This window comes from Podospora bellae-mahoneyi, chromosome 3 (assembly GCF_035222275.1).
Source record: "Podospora bellae-mahoneyi strain CBS 112042 chromosome 3, whole genome shotgun sequence".
NCBI lineage: Eukaryota > Fungi > Ascomycota > Sordariomycetes > Sordariales > Podosporaceae > Podospora > Podospora bellae-mahoneyi.
This window is the reverse complement of record NC_085882.1, coordinates 787,859-809,995: the sequence shown is the minus strand read 5'-3', so window position 1 is coordinate 809,995 and position 22,137 is coordinate 787,859. Positions and strand designations below refer to the sequence as shown.

At 51.9% G+C, this 22,137-nt stretch overlaps 6 protein-coding genes and 1 non-coding gene across 7 annotated transcripts; 3 read left to right on the top strand and 4 right to left on the bottom strand.

Moving 5' to 3' along the window:
* Nucleotides 1–7,250: 7,250 nt before the first annotated feature.
* QC761_302390 (uncharacterized protein) lies at nt 7,251–7,838 on the top strand (the record flags this gene model as incomplete). The annotated part of the gene is made up of 1 exon (XM_062877378.1): nt 7,251–7,838. The coding sequence occupies one exon, from the start codon at nt 7,251–7,253 to the stop codon at nt 7,836–7,838; it is 588 nt and encodes a 195-aa protein (XP_062733138.1).
* Nucleotides 7,524–9,238, bottom strand: QC761_302400 (uncharacterized protein; the record flags this gene model as incomplete). The annotated part of the gene is made up of 2 exons (XM_062877379.1): nt 7,524–8,384; nt 8,438–9,238. 2 exons carry the CDS (start codon nt 9,236–9,238, stop codon nt 8,043–8,045), a joined length of 1,143 nt encoding a protein of 380 aa, XP_062733137.1. The 3' UTR covers nt 7,524–8,042.
* Nucleotides 9,239–9,502: 264 nt separating this feature from the next.
* Nucleotides 9,503–11,479, bottom strand: QC761_302410 (uncharacterized protein; the record flags this gene model as incomplete). Its single annotated transcript, XM_062877380.1, has 5 exons — nt 11,406–11,479; nt 10,892–11,349; nt 10,709–10,832; nt 10,488–10,656; nt 9,503–10,431 (listed from the first exon to the last, which is right to left on the bottom strand). The coding sequence occupies exons 2-5, from the start codon at nt 11,209–11,211 to the stop codon at nt 9,503–9,505; spliced, it is 1,542 nt and encodes a 513-aa protein (XP_062733136.1). The 5' UTR covers nt 11,212–11,349; nt 11,406–11,479.
* Nucleotides 9,940–17,819, top strand: QC761_302420 (uncharacterized protein; the record flags this gene model as incomplete). Its single annotated transcript, XM_062877381.1, has 5 exons — nt 9,940–15,764; nt 15,820–15,984; nt 16,035–17,056; nt 17,112–17,422; nt 17,472–17,819. Exons 1-5 carry the CDS (start codon nt 14,617–14,619, stop codon nt 17,817–17,819), a joined length of 2,994 nt encoding a protein of 997 aa, XP_062733135.1. The 5' UTR covers nt 9,940–14,616.
* Nucleotides 17,820–18,531: 712 nt separating this feature from the next.
* Nucleotides 18,532–19,301, top strand: QC761_302430 (uncharacterized protein; the record flags this gene model as incomplete). Its single annotated transcript, XM_062877382.1, has 3 exons — nt 18,532–18,749; nt 18,841–18,950; nt 19,021–19,301. 3 exons carry the CDS (start codon nt 18,532–18,534, stop codon nt 19,083–19,085), a joined length of 393 nt encoding a protein of 130 aa, XP_062733134.1. The 3' UTR covers nt 19,086–19,301.
* Nucleotides 19,302–19,425: 124 nt separating this feature from the next.
* QC761_0049760 lies at nt 19,426–19,522 on the bottom strand. The gene has a single exon. It is a non-coding gene; the product is annotated as a tRNA-Arg (tRNA).
* Nucleotides 19,523–19,794: 272 nt separating this feature from the next.
* On the bottom strand, nt 19,795–20,913 carry QC761_302440 (uncharacterized protein; the record flags this gene model as incomplete). Its single annotated transcript, XM_062877383.1, has 1 exon — nt 19,795–20,913. One exon carries the CDS (start codon nt 20,911–20,913, stop codon nt 19,795–19,797), a length of 1,119 nt encoding a protein of 372 aa, XP_062733133.1.
* Nucleotides 20,914–22,137: the final 1,224 nt, after the last annotated feature.

Here is a 22,137-nt window from a genome sequence, read left to right as displayed (position 1 = left end):
TCTGGGCAGCTGTTCTCTGCACCCCGGCGCAGGTTGGTCCGGGAAAAGGTGCCCTTCGCCTGCATTGATCAAGACATCAATCGACGTTAGTTGGGTTCCATGTTTTTGGGTGACCGATTCAACACAGATTTCAGCTTATGGCCCTCTCTGAGTTCGGATTCGCCGCAAATATCTCCATAATGCCTAGCTTAGTTAGGAGCTCAAACCTAGTAGCATTGGACCCCTACGAAGAATGCATCAGGTATGTATTCACGATGATGGACTTGCCAAATGGAGCAGGCTTACCTGAAGAAGCTCAATCAGCGCTTGCCATCTCTCGGTGAAAGAGTCATAGACCTGGTAGTGCAACCCTCTGTCTGTGGGCCTTCAGCACCCCGATCCCACCGCGAGACATCCTGATCAGAGCCAGCTAAAAAACAGTGTCAACATTTCCCCGCCTTGAATGGGACCTCGACGACGGTTGTCTTCTTTTTCTACATACCAAAGTACCATAGGCTGCAAACTCGACTTGGTCCGGATGACGCTCACAGATCCCCTTGCTCGGAAAGCTTTCTTTGCCAGGATACAGGCAGTGGTGAGAACTCCCCAGAGAAGCTTCTTCTTCTCCTTCGCTTGGTCCGCGGAAGGGATAGCGGTCCAGTTTGATAACCAATGGAATGACCCAGGCCTTTGGAACCGAACGGGCTGTAGACTCTCAACCCACTTGGCTTGGTAATTCTTCTTGGATTCGGGGTAATCAGCTGCAATGATATCGTAGAGCTGTATTTTGAGAGCTTACTTTTTGGCATCTGATGTTGCGATATTGTCCTTGTTCCGGTCATCGTTGTAGATGTTGGACGCTTCGATCATGAGAGACCAGAATCGTCCTCGTTCTTGATGAAGTCGCCGCGCTCTCGGTCGGTCGGCAAAAGCAATACTCAGAAGTCACATCATTTTGAATTCGTCGATAGAATACAGCAACCTCTTCCAGCTCCCCCCAATCTATATGTCTCCTGTTTTCGGCTAACAATTGGTAAATACGAGACCTTTAAAACCGGGAAGGACAAGTTTATCTACTGCCTCAGACACATCACTTAAAACTCCACGAAGAAAAAGAAGAAAGACCAAAGAAAAGCAATGCCGACGTCTTACTGGGTTGTTTCCCCAAGCAACTAGGCACCTACGCGACCATTAGATGGGGAGAGTCCCGCAAGACAAGGTATCCCCTTTCAGAGAGAAAAACTGTCCAAACCTCGGGAGCTTCTTGAAATACGATAGAGGAATATAATCAAGGTACTTGGGCCCACCAGTTGCCATAGTCCGAATCTTGTGAACCATCATGCCGATCGCTGTCCTCGGCGTGGTCTTCGTAGATGGGATCAGCTCTAGGGGTCTGAATTCAAATCAGGATCCAAGATGTTGAAATCAATGACGTTGAGGGCAAAGGGATCCGGGATGTCATCAACGGAGAACCTGGTCCCAAACATATCGAGATTGGCGGGATTGAAACTGGCAGGATTGTAGTCGATGTTGCCGGACGCGGAGATTGATTGTTGATCAAATCGGGCTGTTGCGAGTGGGATACAGTGCCATCGGCCGTAACTGTATCAAGTGGAGTGTCATGAGTTGGCAGCAACATAATGGTTGATGGGGGCACCGAAACGACCAGGAGAGTTGGCAGCGATGTTATTGTCAACATGCGCGGCCAAATGATTAAGCGGGTTGGCACCAGATTGGACAGTACCACTCGCAGCGAGCTGGTTAGAGATACCAGGAAGAAAATTGGCATCGATGGTTCTGTCGTGAGCGTTTTCCGGACCAGAATGAGGATGCTGATTCAACCTTGCATGGCGGCTAGGACGTGGATTGTATCCGCAGAATCCTGGTGGTTGAAGTTACCTCCGGGAACTGAGCGATCGACGGAATTCAGGCCAAAGCTTTGTTGATGGTTGATGGCCATAAACAAGTTGTTCAAAAGGTCACTGATTGTTTCCAAGTATTCATCTAACCAGGTGAACTGATCACCACGGGATATGTAGTTTAGATGGTAATAATTGTAGTTTAGATCATCTTGATCGGCGGCAGGTAGTCCCAAATAGTCCGTAGGGTTAGGACTTGACATCGCAACCTGATCCGTGAAATCCGAAGACACCTGTTCATCAATGGTCAGGTTCTTTGAATGTGTGATTTATGTAATCGAATGCCATTATCAGTGAGGTCGTGCGATGAAGTCGCTGGCCTGCGAAGAAGATGGTGCCTTGGGAGAGAGAGAAGTGTTCAGAGAAAGCTTAACAGAAAGGCAGCGGGAGTGAGAGAAGACGACTCGGGAGTGAGGGCTCTGAGAGAAGATAGATCTTACAAAAGTGGCCCTTCGACGCCGACAGTGCTCTTCATACTGTCCGACCAATGTGGGTTAGGTACGTCTTATTAAGAGCAAAAGTAACCACTCTGCGCTTGAGTGACCTACTGCTGAGAAGAAAACATACCAATGAAGGAGTTGGAGCAGAAAACTCTCCCGAATTAAATTGCTAAAGGACCGTAGCCTTGTGATAAATCCGAGAATGACCAAAGGTATAAGATCAATTTACAGTAGCAAAACTACCATCAGATAAATTGCAATATATTCGGTCGCTCAAGATTTGGACCATAAAATTAAGTGAACCACAATAACGCAGGTAAAGCATTGGGCATATACCCAATGGAGCAAGACCGCAACTTGAACTGGAGGTGGAATGGCAAGAAACCTTGGTACCTTGTCTGAAGACCTCATGCATGGCAAGTGTCCTGTTTGAACATCATGGCACTAGTCATAAGCATGATTATCTACTGTAATCACGCAATTAATGGGGTATATGAGCCATAGTAAAGTGAGACATTCAAACACGGGGGAATGTAGCCCTGCTCGTCAGGCGTGCCATCTAGCAACCGGATGATCACCCTGAACACAGCAGTAGATGACATACTCAAACAGTATTCTGCTAGATCCTCCAGAAGATCTTGATCTATGACCCATATAGCTGTTATTTGGGAGGTTGCTTATCTAGCAAAGGCAAACTTGGTGTTGTTACCCCTATCACCCCTGAATGCGTTGTTGTCCAGCGCAACACCCCGAGGTTCAACCGGAAACAACCACATCTCCCCTACCTTTGCCAAACTTTAATTCAACCACAACTGTCATTCCTCAACCAGCCATGACACAGAAATGATGTCTGACCTCCCAGGCGCGCTCCATAGTCTCCCAGTTGCGCCAAAGTGACCACACCACATGGCATAACCGCCGAGCGACACCCAGCATCTACACCCCAGGTGAGGTGAGGCTCATCAATTGTGCCGCCGCCACTCCGTTTCCTCCACATCAGAGCTGCACAAAAGGCCGCGAATACGTCTCTCCCCCTGCTCCCTCTCAACGCCCGAGATCATGTCAGCGTTCGTGGTCCTTATATCTTAGCCGGCCGAGTATCTGTGTCTCTCATCGTTGCGTTCGAACCAGGCTGCTGTGGTTGGAAGGACTGACCAATCAGATCATGGGCTGCCTCCCAATCGGGCAGGCGATAGTGGGGTATGCTGAGACATGGCTCTTGGCCTCGAACTACCTCACTATCGCCAATGCTCTGTGGAGATCTCCATGAGAGAGAGATGTGTCAAGATGGGTATCCAGGATTGTCGCACTTTTTTCCCATCGTGTGAGGAGGATTTGCGATATTGTTTGCCCTTGATGATCCCGGCGCCTGCACAGAGACTTGTTTGTCCTATGCCCTCTGGATGCAGATACTAATGACTAGTGGCCGCTTTACGTTGAAGCCTTCATTGTTTGATCGAACTGCAGGGTACCTTGATCTCTGGAATCCATCCCAGGACTCGTTCGAGTTCGTTTCGGTTGTTTAGGCATTAAAGCCGTTTGAAATGCCATTGAGTTGTCAGTATTGCTCCTAATACTGTTTGGTTTACTCTGGTGGTGACCGCGCTTTTGAACAGTATCCCACTTCCCCAAAAAAGGCTATCAGACGTGGCACACATGCTCCCCGTGCAATACCCGATCTGAGATGACAGGCGGTGGTTCCGCGATAGAAGTGGGCAATGCTGTTAGGGTTGATACTATTCGGGAGTTAAGTTAGAGACGGAATTATAAATTTTGGGTAAGCCAGTCAGTCTTACTAGAAGCTTTAGGGGCTTCCCGTTCTCAAATACTGTACGCAGTGTTTCATGACACGGGTAGTGAACTTGGAAAGGGTCGACAAGAAGACAACCCTAAAGGACCTCCTTTCAATTGGGACATGATGTTCTTAAGATGTCAGCCACAAATATGACCTTGCAGGAGTGGATAGCTTACCTTGTGTAATGTCAAGAGTTCCAAATCAGGATCACGTTAGGGTTTGGAAGAAGATTTATCACTATTGCACTTGGTGCCCAACTTGTTTGATGCCTGGTCCGTTATATTACGTTAGGTGTAATGGCTCAAGAAAGAAGACTCCCTGTGTTCGGAGAGTTGGGATTGATTGTCAGTCGACTTCTCACAGGAAATGGCAAAATGTCGCGACTGAGCCGCCAAACGATTTTCTTTTGCACTCCGAGCACCAGGACCGCACACAGCGCTGCCGCCTAGCAAGACGACAATTGGTTTCTTAAATGACATTGTCGTGTAGAGCCTGACTTTTAAGATAGCCGGTGTAATCGAGAAGTTGTAGGTGGGTTGGGAGGTAATGTCAACAAATACTCGAAGAAAAATCCAAACGGCGGAGAAGCCGCATTGGCCTGCAATCTTCCCCTATTACTAGGCCGCACGTTTCAGGCACCATCGACCTTGCCGTTGTCTCCTGCCGCTTCTCTAGCCAAGGGTTTCCGCCAATCATGACCAGTTGGCCAACTATCCCCATGGCCTTTGACAGTTGCCGGGAAGGTGACGGACATGACTTGATGCCGGTGCCCAGTCAGGTCCTGATCTTCAAACTTCACTCACTGTGATATATGATGCTGAAAAAGGTCTTGCAATTCCCATGCACATCGCGTATAGGTGGTCTCGCTTCTCAACTGACATCAGCCTCCTCTCGGATGCATTCTCCTCGACTTATTGCTTAATGCCAGGTTGCATCTTGTTTGTACAGCATCTAAATCAAACGCCATTACCTACTCAGCTCATTTCATCAACTTGATAACAACCCAGCTGGTTTACCAGACAAGGAACCACCCTCCATCAGGGTATTCATCTGTACCTTTGAGTCGTTGGCTGGACTCATCGCCATCACTCTGACTCTTGTTCCTTATACCGTCAGCTTCTCTGCCGTCCGAGTCAACCAAGTACACAGTCGGCATCTTAAGTCTCCGCCACCTCCATCTTGTTATGTCTCTCCATAGGAAAAAAGTGTTCTTGGCATCTGGAGCTTCTCCCCCATGGAAGGAGGCCAGCAGCAGGACAGGCCATCCCCACACTCGTCAAGATGGGTATACCTCTTAATGCCCGATTAATTGAGATTTGACGGGCTCTTTTCTTAGAGCTTACCTTGAACCTCCAGCATCCCACCCGGAACTGCTCCAAGCCTCTTCTTCCCCGAGTAATGTTGCGAGAGAAAAGCCGAGAATCAGCAATGACGAGAATTCGACCAAGATCCTACCATCGCAGCAGCAACCGCCCTGTTTCAAGTTAGCGATGCCGAGTTCTCGTCGCAAAAAATCAACACAAAATCAATAGAAACAGTCGTCAACAAAGTGAAAAGCCAAACGCCAAGCAAGTAGACAAATAAAAAAAAAGGATATCTTCGGGCTTCGCTGAAAATAAAGTAAAAATAAAGCAAAGGACAATAGGAGAAAGACCAAAGGAGAAGAAGAGAAAGGCCGGCTTTCTCCAACTCTAGGGGAGAAAAAAGAGATGGAATAGTTTGAGTGTCTTCCCCAACTCTGAGCCGACCTGACCATTCAGTTTGAAGAGCAGTGGAAGTATTCCCCAACACCTCGAAGGGTTCATTCCCGATCTTCCTCGCTGCATCCGGTGCCCCGCCCTACCCGCTGCAATCCCGGAGGACCGGCGTTTCCAGCACATCTGGTCGGGTCTTGCAATCCGGTCAGTGGCTTTCGTCTGCGCGACGTGGATCTGACACACTCGGGATGTTATGTTTTGCCTCTGCTCATCACCCATCCGCCGAAACCCAACATCTGGTAGAAGCTGTCAACGGCACAACGCCAGCCACTAGACGCTCAATCCCCACTGCGGTTGGTCCGCTTCGCGATCAACGCCTTCGCCAACATCGATCGAACCCGAGTTCTCTCCGCAAGCCACTTCCTCCAGTTGATTCCACCAAAGCCGTTTCAATGTCACAGAGTCATCACTCGCATCTAGATTCAAACCTAAACTCACAACTGCCACCCGTCCAGTCTTTGCTCGAATCAATCTCTCCACGTGGGTCGTGGGAAAGGGTGTGATAATGTTAAGGGGTCCACACTCAGTGGAACCTCGAAAGCAGAAAACGGCCAGCAGGGTTCAATCAACGACGTCAAATAGTGGAGTCGCCGGGAACAAGAGGGGTAAGGGGTCCTGCGTTTGGCCCTTATGCACTCAACCCTCGAACCGAGCATCGATTGATGAGACAACTACTTGGAGGACGAGACAGAAAAAGGCGCGCATACCGTTCGTAGTTTCTCTGGTCCTTTTCTGTAAACAATTGGGCTTGTTATTCCCAAACATGTCTGATTTGTCACAAGCCCGCCCCGAAAACATCTGCCGGGTCCTCGGGTCGAAGTCTCCATGAGGCGCCAAGACATTCCAGTCTCTTCGCCAGTGGGGGCCAACAGTCATCCAACCGCCCGGTTCTCCACGGAATGATGGAAGGGTCCACGGGGTCTCTCTTGACCAAATATCCACCCACGGTGTTTCCTCGCTAGCGTCTCCCGGTGCCGTCATGTTTCCAGACAAGCTCTGATGCAGGGGAAGTTCCGGAGCAAAACTACAAGTAGCAGTCTCTTCCCTTTTCCCCAACAACTTCCGATTCTGTTAATAATACCCGCCTATCAGCACGGCACACACTCACATCGCAGCACACACTATTGGAAGGGAAACGTACATACACACCTTACATATATCATCAATAAACACTTCCCCTCTCTCACATACCCACCCGCATCTTGCGTGATATACTTTTCTCAGAATTGGTGGGGGTGACTACTCACATACACAAATACAAACCCATCCGATCGATCGGACCGAGCAATACCAGCTCCTATTTATCACTCACAACAACCGCCACACAATTATCAATCTCCCCACCAGGGTCGACATCACCATGTTCAACCTCGAAACAACCATGCCTCTCCACCCCTCCTCCAAAACCCTCCGTCCACCATCCCGACCAATCTCTCGACGACCATCCCTCAACACCGCTCCCACAACCATGAGCACCACAACCGCCACCACCACCACCACCACCCGCAAAACCCACCCCTCCACCCTCTCAAGGCAACAATCCTCCACCCTCCAAAGAAACCAACAATCCTCCGACCTCCTCATCACCACCATCTCCCCCCTAGTCCACACAATCCACCACTTCCAACAACTCGCCTACCACCTCTGCCTCAACACCCTCTTCGCCTTATCCATCCTCGCCTCCGCCTCCTTTGTCGCAAGCAAGGCCGTCGCCTACCGCTCTTTTCTCCTTTCCAAAATCTTGGCGGAGAGCGGTGTGCTAGCGGGCAGGTGGGTCTACGCCAAAGTCTGGAACGGGCAGAGGTCAAGGCTGTTCAGAAAGAGGCTCGAGTTTGAGATTTTTGTATTGCTGTTTGGGTCGGGGAACACTATCTTGCTGTTGGTCCTGTGGCCGGGGTGGTTTGTGCTTGGATTGGCGGGCGTGGGGTGGTGGTTGGTTAATGGTTGAGGGAAGAAGAAAAGCTCACGACTTAAAACCCAGCAAGATAGAAGCTGGGATTCAGCACGTCGATTAGAATCGAGAGAGATCTGATCCTATCAACCAACAAACGACCCGGCCCTGGCGGTAGAGGTTTGCTGTGATGGCATCATCCATCCCCGCCAATCCCAACTGTCACCAGGAACCTGCTTGCGGATACTGTCAATCGGGACTTCATTTCGTCCCCGAAAAGAAAAAGGCATTTCCACCAGTGTCCCGCTGGATCTCCTTGGAGTAATCCACGTCAGGATCAAACTCCTGCCACACACTCGCCGGGTAGATGTGCTTGTTGCGCTGGTACCACCTCCGATCAACAACCTTTGTCCACTCTGGATCATCACCCGCCCCCTCCAGCGTTCTGATATTCCCACCAGCCTTCAGAACGCCACCACTTGCTGTCGCAGCAGCAGCAGCACCGTCCCCGGCAGGAAGAGGAGCCTCAGCTCTGTACTCAAACAATCTCTTCCCTTTTGGGCCGAGAGTCTTGTTCATAATGAAGAAGTAGAAGTCGTAATGCTAACATTAAATGTCAATAACCTTGTCTCATGACCCTTGCGAAGTGAACTTACATGGGGAATAATAACCCCCCTCCTCACCAACATCAAATCATCCACCCCAACCCTCGCCCAATCCCTCCTCGCATTAGCATTCTTATCCCCTCCCACTCCCAACTCTGCCCCCACCTTCCTGCTCTTGTCCAAGAAAAGCCAGATGTGATCCCCCTTTTTCACCCGGACAACACCCCCGGGGATGTTTGTGCCATCGTAGAAGACAAACGGGATCGCAATTTCCGTCTGCTTCACCGCCGCCTGTAAGATCAGGAACTCCTTCCTCAGGGCGTCCTTTTCAGCTTGTTCCTTTAATCTTGCTGCCTTGGTCAGGGCTTTGGGGATGACGGGGGCGGAGGTGTTGACTATTTTCTTCGTGTCACTCTCGCTCTCGGGGGTCGGGTTTTTCGACTTGGGTTTTGTTGTTTGTGGCCCATCCTCCTCTTGATTGTTTTCCTCATCGTCATCTCCGAATGACACCAACGCCTTGACCGCGCGCTTGGTGGTGGTTTTCTTTTTCCTTTTCGGGGGAGGTTGGTGGTGGCGGCGGTCGGTTTCGCTCTCACTGGGGACGGGGACGGCGGCGGCGGGGGTGCCGGTTTGGGATCTGTCGGGGGGTGTTGGGACGTTGCTGTTGTTATTCGCGCGGGTGATGGCGGCGGCGGCTTCGCGGGCCTCGCGCTCTTGCTGCTCGAGGACTTCGGCGCGACGTTTGCGGAAGTCGGCCAAGCCGACGAGGCCGACGGTTGTGTGGGAGAGGCGCTCGTTGGTTGTTTGGTTTTGGGCGGTGAAGCGGGAGGTGGTGGGGGTTTGGTCGGACATTTTTTGGGTGGGTGTGTTGTTTTCTTGTCAATTGAAGAGAGAGGGTTGATGAGGATGACGTCGCGGGGCGGGCTTTGGCAGCGTTGAATATGCTGTGGTTGCGAAGAAGCGCTATGGAAGATTCCGCGAAACTCACGGCGGGTGTCGCGATAAATACCCGACTACTCTGGCGGAAATAGTGGGGCACGCGAAGGCCAAAAGTTGTGTTTAAACCTCCGGAAACTCATTTTCCTCTCCAGCCACGTTGTGGCAGACGACCTGCTCCTATCCCAAATCTTTCAATTTTCCCTGCAAAAAGCCCGCCAAGCTCTCAAACATAACGGCGTCATGTCCTTCCCGCCAATGCACTGTTACTGTTGTCGTGGAGACGCCCATCTCAACGGCAACGTCAAACCCAAGCCGGCATTGCACTGGATCAGATCCCGGGGCGGCTGAACTCAACACGGAGAAGCTTGTGGATTGGTCTCGCATTTTCTTCCGCCTCGATGCCCGGCTCCAGACATTTTCTCTTGTCCTCCCTGTTCCCTTTCTGGCGTCTGTGTCCCAATTCCACGACAGTAGCTCCAATGACCGCATAACCTCGTTAATCCTCGTGATGGCGTGGTCAATTGATCTTCCCGGATGCAGACTCAAAACCTCAATTGCCAAAACTGGCGGCGAGACTTTCTTCCAGCCGCTGGTCTTCACCCTGGCAACATGTTCTGCTGGTCTCATCGGCCCGAAACTCCACCCAAGCGCCCATCGTCTTGTCTTGTTCCCTTGTATGAACTCGGTGATGGCGTAGTTGTCTATTCCATTGGCCTTGAGCTTGTCAACCAAAATCTCGACACTGCTAGCCTTGCCTAGCATGGAGGTGTACCACTGAACCTCCTCTTTCAGCACCAGAGACTCTTCTAACATCCGACTGATGTGAGCAATTTCGCCACCCTCACAAACCATCTCGACAGGTGCGCCAGTGCAAGCCGAATGTGGCGGACGTACTTTTCTTTGCGCCGAAGAGAGCATATCGTCCTCAGACTCGTAAAAAGGAGGGTTCATCATGGTGAAATCGATGTGGATGACCTTCTCGCTTTCTCTGCCACGGAGAGGAATCAGGGTGTCTTCAGGTTGGCGCCCCAACACAGTAATTCGGTCTTCAAGATGGTTCAACGCGACATTTTCCCTTGCATATTGCAAAGACTTCTCATCGATGTCTGGTTGGTGTTAGCTGGCAATGGTAACCATGCTCACCAACATGAACAGCACGTACCGGTTGCAACAAAACGCCACGATGGGCGCTGGGTCGTCCCCAGCAAGGGGTAGATACAGCTTGCGCCTGTTCCAATGTCGAGCCCGCAGGCTGGTCGGCCTGGTGGCTCGTACGACGAGGTGTCCACCAATTCCTTAAGCCATAAAATGTAGTTGTGTCGATTTGGCACCTATGACTTTGTCAGCGAGAATCGACACTGTGTCTGAGGGGCGAAAGCCTACTGGAGGGCACAGTCTGTCATCGGGCAGCTCCAGCTTCAGGTTGAAGTCGAGTGACAGCAGAGTCTTGGTGAGCTGCATGACCGCCTTTGGCTCGGTGAAATCGAGATGGCCATTTTCTTGGAGTCTGGAGTCACATCATCAGCCAGTGCTATGGTAAGGTGGAAGGTATAGACACAAACATACACAGCAGCAAAGTTTACATCTTTCTCGGCGAGTTGTTTGAAGTCGAGCTCACGATCATACAGGTGCCGAAAGTGAGCATCTGAAGCCGCTACGTTGAGGGACTGTTGAGATGCAGGAGCTGCTTGGGACTTGCGACCGGATTGTTCCACATCATCCAGTGCCTTCCTCTTTTTGCTCGACATTTGGATAGATGGTGGCTTGGGATTCTTGCATATTGGATGCAGCTTGTTTGGTCGAGGTCTATGGCTGGTGATGTCTGCTGTGCTGCATCTGAGTGGGGCGAGGAATTGACCAATCAGATCACGTGCCCAGGCTGCCATCACCGACCGATATCTTTTGGCGAAGACCTGCCCTGGAAAATGCAACTCCTTCTTTGTGTTCTCTTTTCCATCTCTCTTTCTTCCAGCTTCAGATCACAAAATGAATACACGGGTCCTCCAACTTTCTCAATGTTGGGTTTATCGCCTCGTCTCAATGCAACGGCATCCCTAACGGTGGTATCTGCAACCCTAACCTTCTCTTTCGACCCCTCAGTTCAATGCGACGGCAGCACGGTTTCGCTGCTTCAACCCGCCCCCAACAGTAACAGCCCGGTCTTGCACAACATGCAAAATTAATGAGCACCCGGCAGTTCCCCGTCATGGTGTGATATCCTTCATCGACTTCATACGAGTGCTGTGGTAGTGTTGGTACGGGATCCTTGCCCAATCTATCGAGTTCGTGGTACTCGCCAGGTCAGCCTGTGTTTCGGCAAACCCGTTTCCTCAGAAGTTGCTGTGAAGCGTGGCCGATTTCGGTATGCAGGCAGAGACTGCTGTGCACATGGCTGGCTACTTGGTCCCTTCGGTCCAGCCACTGCTGAAGGATGCCGTCTCCATCGCTTTGGGCTTCGGCTCAACTTCTCAACTTGATGTCGACGGCTTACTGAGTCTCCAGCAGCAGCCCACAGAAGCCTGCAACTCGGCACAAGAAATGATGACATGGATTGCCACGATGTGAATGATGCCGAGTGATCTATTTGACACACCTCGCAACCTATCCGATTCGAGATGTCACCGTATTGGCGCCTTGCCCTTGGACCGACCCTAACTGCGTCCGGCCTGTTAGCCAGGACAACTGCATGATACGACCACCTCTGGACCGTCTGCCTGAGTGCTCGAGTGGATGAGTTGACATTGCCAACCCTCTGTGCGGCCCCTTTGTGGTTACCTGCTTGGGGAGAAGCGTTTGGCACGCTGCGCAAGCTTCACGTCGTGCCAGCGGGTTGGGACATGGTTGCAACACTAGGCGCGGAACAAATCGCCGGCAGCCCCTCTTCGCCTAGGTCTAATGCCCGATTGGCATCACGGTTTCCCACATCATGGTGTTTTTCTGGAAGCCCACTGCTCTCGGATCGTCATCAAAACGACGTCGGCTAATACACAGGGGTACTGAACAGTGTCTTGGTTCTTGTACCTAGTGCCAGCCATTTATGGTGTCGAGGAGAACGCTCGGTGGCCGATTGTGAGACCCTTTGAAGACAAGAAGCAGAAGTGGTGTGGCAGCCCCGACAAAAGTCAGCAACTCGCAGAGATCTGTGGGCACGCACACGCTCCAGGCAGTTCTCCAGATTTACGAAGGGCGCCAAAACATTCGCTTCAGATATCGCTATCGCCGCCAAATCTCGGATTCTATGGTGGCGACTGGTGATACGCGACAGAGAGGCACCGTTGGCGTCAGCCTTGTTGGTTGCCTTCTCTGCCGGGAGAGACCCATTCTTGGCTGTCATCTTGAGGCTCTGTTCTTTCTCTTTATGGACTTGACTGGTGCCTCTCGCCGACACCCCGGCCTGAATTTGTCGATACTCTCGGATCAGTCCGACAGTATGCACGGTTCCAACAGCCGGTTGGCAGGACGTTGTATTCCTTTCAGGCTTTCCACGTGTGGGCACAGAGGCAACAGCTAGGCACTTCATCGGATTTCTGGTCACGAAGCTCAATTTTGTCTTCTCTTCTTTTCGGTAGAGCATCTCTCACTGGCTCTTGGCTTTCGAAGCTGAGATGAGTGCTCCAAGCTGCCTTTTGTGCCTTGTCCTTCTGTGACCCCCTGTCAGCAGACCCAACATCCCGCAGCGCTCGCCTCGGTGGATGTCACATCATCTCTACAAGTCGATCTGATGGTGTTGCCAATCCTCTGTCTTGTTACCGAAACGAGGCTCTACCCATGCGTACAAAGGCGGCAAAGCAGGCTCCACTCAATCAGGATGCCGCTCTTTGGCACCACTCCGTCCCATTTGGAGAAACAATAGCAAACAGTGGCAGCCTCCGGGTCCAATTAGAGAGCAATTTCAGACATGCGATGAGCCTTCTACTGGCTACTAATGCTGGTCAAACCTGCCTTCCATGCGGAGGATGGTGGTCATTGGGTGAACCTGTTTAAAGGTCGGCATTTAAAAGCAAGCGAACACCATGACATGATGCCGCCTCGATCCGAGACATGTTGACGGTTTTCTCGAACACCTCGGATTATCAGCCACTGCATTCCCTTATCATCCTGGTCCTCTTCTATACTTTTGGTTGACCAGTGTTCCACACCTTTACGAATCCTTGGCCCCGCCACATCAGCTCTGAAGTATTTATTGCACCCCAAACCCCACGCTTTTGTGGTGGTTCTCCGGCCCCGGTCATCTCTGCGTGTGCTACTGCAGACTTGTTCGCCATTGCTTGCAGCACTTCTCGGCTGTCAGCTTGCATCATTCGCCAAAAGAGCTTAGGTATCGATAATCTATCTCACAACATATCCCACAACGACCGAGACCATCATCAACGTCCAGGTCAGCAAAAAGCACCGAATTCTCCATTCTATTAACTCGGAGATCCAGAAAGGAAAAGAGCTCGGACACAGTTCGACCAAACATTGCCGTGGTCTGGGTCAGTCACACACCCTGCTGGACTTGGCACATCACCCGACACCACCAGCGGGCACCCCGGGTCCTCAACCTCGCCGTGCGCTGCCGTTCTACATCTGGAGAAAAAGTACTAAACTCGACTTCCTCAACGTCCCGACGTCTCAACGTCTCACCGACTCCTGCAGACTGTCTTGCCGAACACATCACCTTGCATCACTCTCGTCCACCATCATCCAGTGAAGTGGCGGCGACTAGCGAGAACGGCAGCATCTTGGTGCCGCTCATCGGACGCACTACATTCTGTCTCTCTTGAACCAAGTAAGTCGCTTGCGTTCTCCATAGGTTGCCGGTTTGGAGAACACCTCTCCGTTTGTCGCATCGTCAGATGTCTCCCATCTACTCGGTCGCATTCGCACAGGCTCTGCAGTTGTGTACCGGCGAGTGGGAAGGTATTGGTTCATTTTGACCCGTCTTGTTTCGGGAGCCCACAGTTGGGTCACTGGCTCTTTTGTCCGCCTACTTTTCCGCGCAGTCATCACCATCGTTCTGACCATTGGCAAGGCGACAACAGATCCTCAAATACGGACCCCCCGCGGGTCTAAGCTTCTTTCTTGACCACCCACGTTGCGCCTGCCAGTCGCACAACCTTATTGCAGTACAAGGCGCCTACTCGGTCTGCAGTTTTTCACCACTGAAGTGCTCGTTCTGTGCCCCTCTTGGCCCTCAATACTCCGCACCAACCAGACCAATACCTCAAGGCTTGATCTTCAACCAATCCAACCAATCTGCCATCATCAGCTCCTTTGCCGTCTTTATTGCGAAGGTATCCTTAGCAATCATGGAAACAGACAAGCACTCGCTTGAGGTGCGCGAGGGGAATCCGCCAGCCCCTGCTAACGGTGAGGAATGCAAGGCTCCAGTCGAAGGTAACCCCAAGGCAGCTGCCACAGACAAGAAAACCGGCGAGCGAGTGGCTGGCAAGCCAAAGGACAAGAAGAAGACCGAGAAGAAGTCGTCGAAAGCCAAGCGGAAGAAGAACGCTGATGCCTTGCCGTCCTCCGACGAGAGCGCCACCGATGATGACACCAGCGAATCTGACTCCGCCTCGGACCATGACGATAGCTCCTCTGAGTCCGAGAGCGAGTCCAAGAAGAAGCGGGTGACAAAGAAGCGACACGAGGCTAGTAGGTCCAAGAGAAAGTCACGAAGCAAGAAGTCCAAGAAGCCTGTCACATCGGAGGAGTCCTCGTCTTCATCCGGCGAATCTGACTCTGATGCTTCCAAAGCCGAAACCGAGGATTGTTCTGAGGACGAGATGAGCCCACGAGAGGCGGTGAAACAGATGCACCTTCTCGTGGCGCAAGCGCAACAATTGGTGCAGCAGCAGCAACACCTGCCACTCGGTGTGCCCCTGTCTTCATCTCAAGGCATGCAGTTCCAGAGACAGAACGCCATGCCTTATTCTTTTAACCCTTCACGTCAGTATAACAACGACGACTATGACGGCGGTGCGCCCCAGAGCTTCAATCCTCCTCGCAGTTCCAGGAGAGGGCCCCGTTTCGGCCAAACTCCTGGCGGGAGAGGCAGCTATGGTCTGGGAGATCTGGACGCCGGCCTTTCTAATCTCCTGGACCCCAACCTTCTCGGCGACGGCAAGCGTCCGACCAAGGACAAAAAGGAGAGAAAGAAGCAGAAGAAGAAGGAGGAGGCGGCAAAGCTCAACTATAAGCGGGTTGACCAGGTTTGGGACAGCTCGATTCACAACTACAAGCTCCAGGACACAGCCGAGGGTTCGGTTGACTCGCAGTATCATGATTTTCTGTTTCATGTGCGCAGAACTTTTGATTGGGAGGGCAAGTATAAGGCCACCATTGTCGACATCAAGAGTAAACTCCTACGCGAGTGCTTGCAGGATGTCATGGGCAATGTTAAAGGCGTGTCATTGGTGGAGAGCACACCCAAGCTGGACCCCAATCTACTTTTTCTGTAAGTTGCCCTTACCTTGCGACTTGATGGAGGTGACTAACTTGATAATTGTAAGCTATCTCGATGATTTGAAGACGGCTCTGAAGGGCCTTAAACGGCGTACTTGCAAGGGTGCCAAGCGGGATCTTAAGAAGGAGCAGAAGCGTCTGGAGGATAAGCGCAAACACCTGAAGGTCCTGATTAAGTACCTCGACAAGGACTATGCGGAGGTCAAGAAGAGGTAGGCGTCTGAAATCACATGGTTCATTCTCGATAGCTAACAGTGGTCAGTCTTTACCCGATGCTGAAGAACGGACTCATCACCTTTGACCTGCTCTGGGCCCTCTGGAAGCCCAACACTCTTGCTTTCGCCCACACCTACAGTTCGCCGGACGAGCCTCGCGTGTTCAAGGTTGAGATCGCAGAGAAACACTCCTCGTTCATGAAAGGCGACTACTATTACTTGGAGGGTAAGTATTTCGAGTACGACGGCAAGCAGTTTGGTTACGGAAGCGTCTCGGAGGAGATTATGGAGTTTAGAGGCGCTCGCAAGATCACCAGCTTGAATTGCTATCCGCTCAGCTACCACAAGAACGAAGCCAGGGTGCGCGAGGAGCTGGTGGAGCGAGGCAAGAAGTTCGTCGGCCTGGCTGGTGTGTACTACAAGAGTCATCAGGGCATGGCGTACTACAAGAAGAAGAAGGGAGTTGTCAAGGTCAATATCAATGGCCGGATCATGGTCGACCCTGCTATTCACAGGAGGATCAATCCCAACTACCCGATTTCGATGGTGCGGCCAAAGGACCACGACAGGTACTCGGACGATGAGTGCTCTGATGAGTCGGACTGTAGTGGATGTGGCTCTGATGACGAGGAGGAAGCGTTCAAGCGCAACGCTCGTCTTTATAGACCCAAGCGGAGCGGCCCTCCTGAGAACAACACGGGGGAGAAGCTGGAAAAGGTTTCGGCGCAGAATGATGAGGTCGGTGAAGAGACCAAAGATGGAGAGGAGGCAGAGAACAAGGAGGTGCCGGCAACTGGTTCCAAGGGCGCCAAGAAAATCCCCGAGTTCAGCGAGGAGGACTACTTGATTGCCTCTCCCGTGGTGCTTGGGTTCTCGTTTGCGGAAAAGCTATGGCTTGAGTTTACCGTTTCTGGTGTCAAGGAGATTCAGTGGAACGAAACGGCGTACGACTCGCTGGTGCTCGAGTCCAAGACCAAGGACATAGTCAAGGCGTTGGTCGAGTCTCACAAGTACCATGCGGCCGAGAGTATCGACGATGTCATCCAAGGCAAGGGAAGAGGCCTGGTCGGTGAGTTTTTTTCGCTCTTTTTGTAACATGCTGCATATCACTGACGAGCCTATAGCTGTTCTTCATGGTCCGCCTGGTACTGGCAAGACTTTGACAGCCGAGGGCATCTCGGAACTGCTCAAGTGTCCGCTCTACATGGTTTCGGCGGGCGAGCTGGGCACCGATTCTCGCTTCCTCGAGACCGAGTTACAAAAGATTCTCGACATTTGCCACGCCTGGGGTGCCATCCTGCTGCTCGACGAAGCGGACGTCTTCCTTGAGAAGAGGAACATGCACGACATTCACCGCAATGCTTTGGTGTCAATATTCCTCAAGCAGGTTGAATACGTGCAGAACATTCTCATCCTCACTACGAACCGTGTAGAGGTATGTTGCCTGCCCTTGCTGTCGGTTTCTTGCTGACATGATAACACAGACATTTGATGACGCCTTCCAATCCCGCATTCACATTGCCCTTCGCTACGGCAACCTCGAACAAAAGGCCAGGAAGGCCATCTTCAAGATTTTTATCGACCGCGTTCGTGCTCACGAGGGCAGCAAGCTTGGGCCGTTCACCGATAGCGATTACGAAAGTCTTTCCCGAAAGGAGCTGAACGGGAGGCAGATCAAGAACACGGTCAGGACGGCGCAGGCGCTGGCGGTTAACAAGGGCGAGCCCTTGTGTATGAGCCATATCCGGCAGGTCTTGGAGGTACAGGCAAACTTTGACCGGGATCTGAAAGGCGGGACGGGGTATCAGGACGCGATGAGGAGTTATTTCTAAGGGGGGTGGTTGGGTGATGAGAAGCAGCGGTAACAGCGCAGGCTGAGCACACATGGAGATTGGGTTGTTGTACTATTGATTTTTGGTCCTGTGCTTTTGTTTTGTATTGCTTTTGAAAGCAGCAGTCGATACCATTAATTGTAGCAAGGCGCGTTGATTTTCATCTCGGTCGGATATCCGGGCCATGGGATCATGGTCAGGACATTTACTCATGCAAGAATGTGCACCTTTAAGGGATAGGGGAAAGTTCCAAAGCTTGTTACTCGGATTCTCGCCAATCATCTCTGATGCTGTCACCAATCGAGATGTAGTGTCGGGCCATCCGAACACCCCGACGGGAAGATTCCTACGTTTGTGCTATTTGCTCTTGGGCCCAGAACCGAACAACAACATACCGTGATACCCAAGGAATGACATCTGCAATCGCCCCTCCAAATTGGCATCGTGGAGTTATCTATGACAATAGTTCATTTACGTTTGTGTTTACCGATTGGCTCCTTATCCGGCTGCTTACGCTAACGAGCTCCGCGCGATGGAGTCGACGAGATGTCCGCCCCCTGTTGAGTAGAGTGATGCCAAGACCTTTTTGTAAGGGGAGACCGCTTGAATCTTTGGTAGTTTGTTTGTATAAAACCCCCCTCTGTCTCTCGGAGAGCAAGTTCGATATCAGCAGCACCTTCCAACTCATCAGATCGTCAGCAAACAGGACGAAATGAAGCTCACCCTCTCAGCCCTCACCCTCGCCCTCGCGGCCCTCCCCGAGCTCGCCTCGGCCGGGTTCGCGGCTTCTTGTTCTTGGTCCTGGCAGGAGCCAAAGTACGTGGTCGCCACTTGCGCCAAGAAGGACGGGACGCCCTGGCGGACGAGGCAGGACATGAATTTGTGTGTGGGGGTTGATCAGTTAACTGGGAGGCTTGTTTCGAGGGATACGTAAGTTTTTTTTAAAAAAGTTTTTACATTTTTTTTTAAACCTCTCAACCCCGAAGTGAAAGAAGGCTGATTAGCTGTTGATAATGAAAAGTGGCAACGCCTTCATTGAATGCTGGGACACGAGAAAGGACGGCAACACGGACCTCAAGTCTACGTGCTGGAACTGGCATGAGGAGGAGGTGAGGGGGAATTTGAATATTGGTGAGTACCCTCGAAACAACTGTCTTTTGTTTCAGGTGATGGATGTGCGGGTGGCTAATTGATGGTTTAGATGCGTTCATGCAGAATTTGGATGGGTGGTTGTGGTGCCATGGGCATCGGAGCGCGCCTTATTAGGGGGTAGGTGGATGATGGGTTGGAACCTATAGAAGAGATGTGTTTGGGCTCGAAGACGTCAGATATATTCTAGGTTATCAGTCGAGATGTCTTAATGATGATGAATGTTACTGCGTTTGACTTGGTGGTGTTGTGACATGGCAGTATGTTTCTGTGCTGGCACATTTCTTCCTTGCAGCGTTGAAGTGTCACTCTAATGGTGGAAGCAAATCAGCCTGCAATTGGCCCTCCTGCAAACAAACTCAGGATCTGCAAAAAAAAAAAAAAAAAAAAAAAAATCCGGAATGGTGTCGTTTTTAGAGAAAAAAAAAAGGAGCGGTGACCCTACACACAAAAACATCGACCAAGCTGGGACTCGAACCCAGAACCTTTACCAGCTGGAGATTTAACCGAAGTTGAAACCGGAAAGTAACGCGCTACCATTGCGCCACTCAGCCTGGATGGTTTCTGGGGTCAATATCACCACCTATGAAAGGTTGAGCGAGGTGAGCAAAACGCCCTGAACTGGCCCCTTTTCCCCTTTTCTCGGGACAGGTCATGCACAAATTTTGCTAGTTACTGTTTCATATGTATAGTTTTCTGCCACGGCAAGAATGCAGCTTCAACCAATCTACTTTGCTGAGGAGTTGAGTCAACAAGATAAGATGCATTCATTCATAAACTTCATACAACAATCCAAGCCAAGTCCCACTAAAAGCCCCTAGACACTCTACTGCTGCCCCTTCTCCCTGGCCAACGCCTCCCTTCTCCCAGTACTATTAGGATCCAAATACGGCTTCTCCCCCAAGCCCACAGCCCTGTTGCCAAACCGCTCCCCATACTCCCCACCAAGGTAATCAAAAGTAGCAGTATGGAACGTGCTCCTGTTGTCCCAAATCGCAATATCATTCTTATTCTTCCACTGCAGCCTCACAGTCAAGTCATGGTTCTTGTACACCAAGTCCAAAAACCACGTCAACAGCGCCTTGGACTCCTCCTCGGTAACTCCGTTAATGTGCTTGACGTGGCCGCCGACGGGGAAGAGGGACTTCCATCCGGTCACAGGATTGGTCCTGATGACGGGGTGGACAGCCTTGAGCTCGGTGCCAATGTTCTCGGGCGCGCCGCGGGGCTTGTCGTAGAGCTTGAAGCCGGCTGCCTCGGCGACCTTGTTGAAGCCGGGCTGTTGGAAGGTGACGGTCAGGGACTCGAGGAACTTTTGATAGGGCTCCGAGAGGCGGTCGTAGAGCTCGTAGCCCGAGGCCCAGAGGGTGTCGCCGCCGGTGGTGGGGAGCTCGACGAGGCGGAGGGAGGTGTAGTCCGCGGGGACTGGTTCAAAGGCAATGTCGGAGTGCCATTGGCCTGTGGATTGCTTCTTGGGGGAGAGTTCGTCGGCGATGGCGCCGCGGGCGTAGAACTTCTTGTTTTGGATGGAGGAGATGGTGCTGATCTCCGGGTCGTCGCCGCCGAGCTCACGCTCAGAGTTGAGCAGAGGGTGGATGTGAAGACCGGAGGTGGCGGGGCGGCCGGTGAGCTCGCCGAGGCGAAGGATGAGCTTCTTCTGGAGCTCGTTGGTGAGCTCATCTTGGGCGCGGAAGAAGACAACGCCACGCTGCGAGATGGTGATGGCAAGTTCGCGGAGGAGGTCGTCTGAGTTGGGGGCGTTGAGCCACTCGACCAGGTTGGCCTTGGGGAACTCCTTGCCAATGACAGGAGTGACCTCGAAGGACTCGAACTGATCAAGCAGGCCGGTCAGCTTGAGGGGAGCCGGTCTCTCGGTGGTGACGGCGGCGCCCTTGGTGACGATGGGCACCACAGGGGTTTGAGTCTCAATTGCGGAGGGAGCCATTGTGTCTGTTTCTAATGTGTTGGGGATGTGAGGTGATGAGGATTTAGACTGTCTGATACACGGAATGCCTCGTCTCTTATACAACCTTCCACCGGCCTGAGATGGTCAACCTCTTTGTTGCCTCGTAGCCAAAAAGTGCATCACCATCCACACCAACATTGCGTGAGGGTGTGCAACCCCGCGCAACACAGCTGTCATAGTTTGCACCCATAGGCTGGTCAATCAGGTCGTGGACCTCCAGTGTACCGTATCCGTGTCTTCTCGAATCAGCAGCAATGACGAGCTCACAATAGCGCATTTCGTGATGTCTTCAAGTTAGCGACGCTGTCCGGACTTAACGTGAGCCCAGCCGCGGATGTTGCGATACAACCCAGAGGACAAAGAGACCCGGCGCCGAGGATCATGAAACTGCGGGGTGAGTAGACGACATCCCGTTGCGGCATACTGCATTCCGTGTTCCAGGAATCAGTTTGAGGTCGCGCCTTTACCCCCACGTTTCCCTGCCCGAGCCGGCGCCGTAGCCCTAGGAGCAGCCGCAGTCAAGGGCGGAAGCCGGAGATAATGCAAGACGGCGTGTTCTGTCAGTTTAGTAGGCCATGTCGCCATATTGTTCTTTTTTTTTTGGTATGGGGAAATCATCTGCTGGCCAATTGGAGCCGAGTTGATACTAGAGTGTTGCAAACCAGTGGTTCGTAAGTATGTCGTCGCGTCAGGGGCCAAGGCGATCACGAATCATCACGCCATCGGATTCCCACCAACCCGCAACACCAACCTCACTGGAAGCTCAGAAATAACTGATTTCAATGCCAAGGCTCCAACGTAGGGTTTCAATCTTGGAGATTTCTTATCAGGGGTCATGAAATCAATCAGATTCGAGAGCCGCTGTCGGAGCATCGTCTGAAGGATAGTGGTTATGCTGTGAGGATCTCTCCTCAAGGTATGAAACCTCTAGAAGTGCCTGCCTTCGCCACGCCTTGAATATCCGCGTGAGCATTCAAAACCAAATAGTTGCCACTACGGCCTAAGATGGCAGGAAATACCCAGCGTGCTGGGTAGGGTTGAAACAGAGAGTCTAGACCGATGGCTTCGTCTTGTTCTCGACAAGCTTCGCCCAGCTGATAGCCACGTTCTTGTCTGTGGCGCTTCTCGTCCTGGAAACCAGGGGTCCAGATCTCGGTCCTGTTCCTCGTTTGAAGTGCCGTCTCCCGTCCCTCCTGTTAGTTG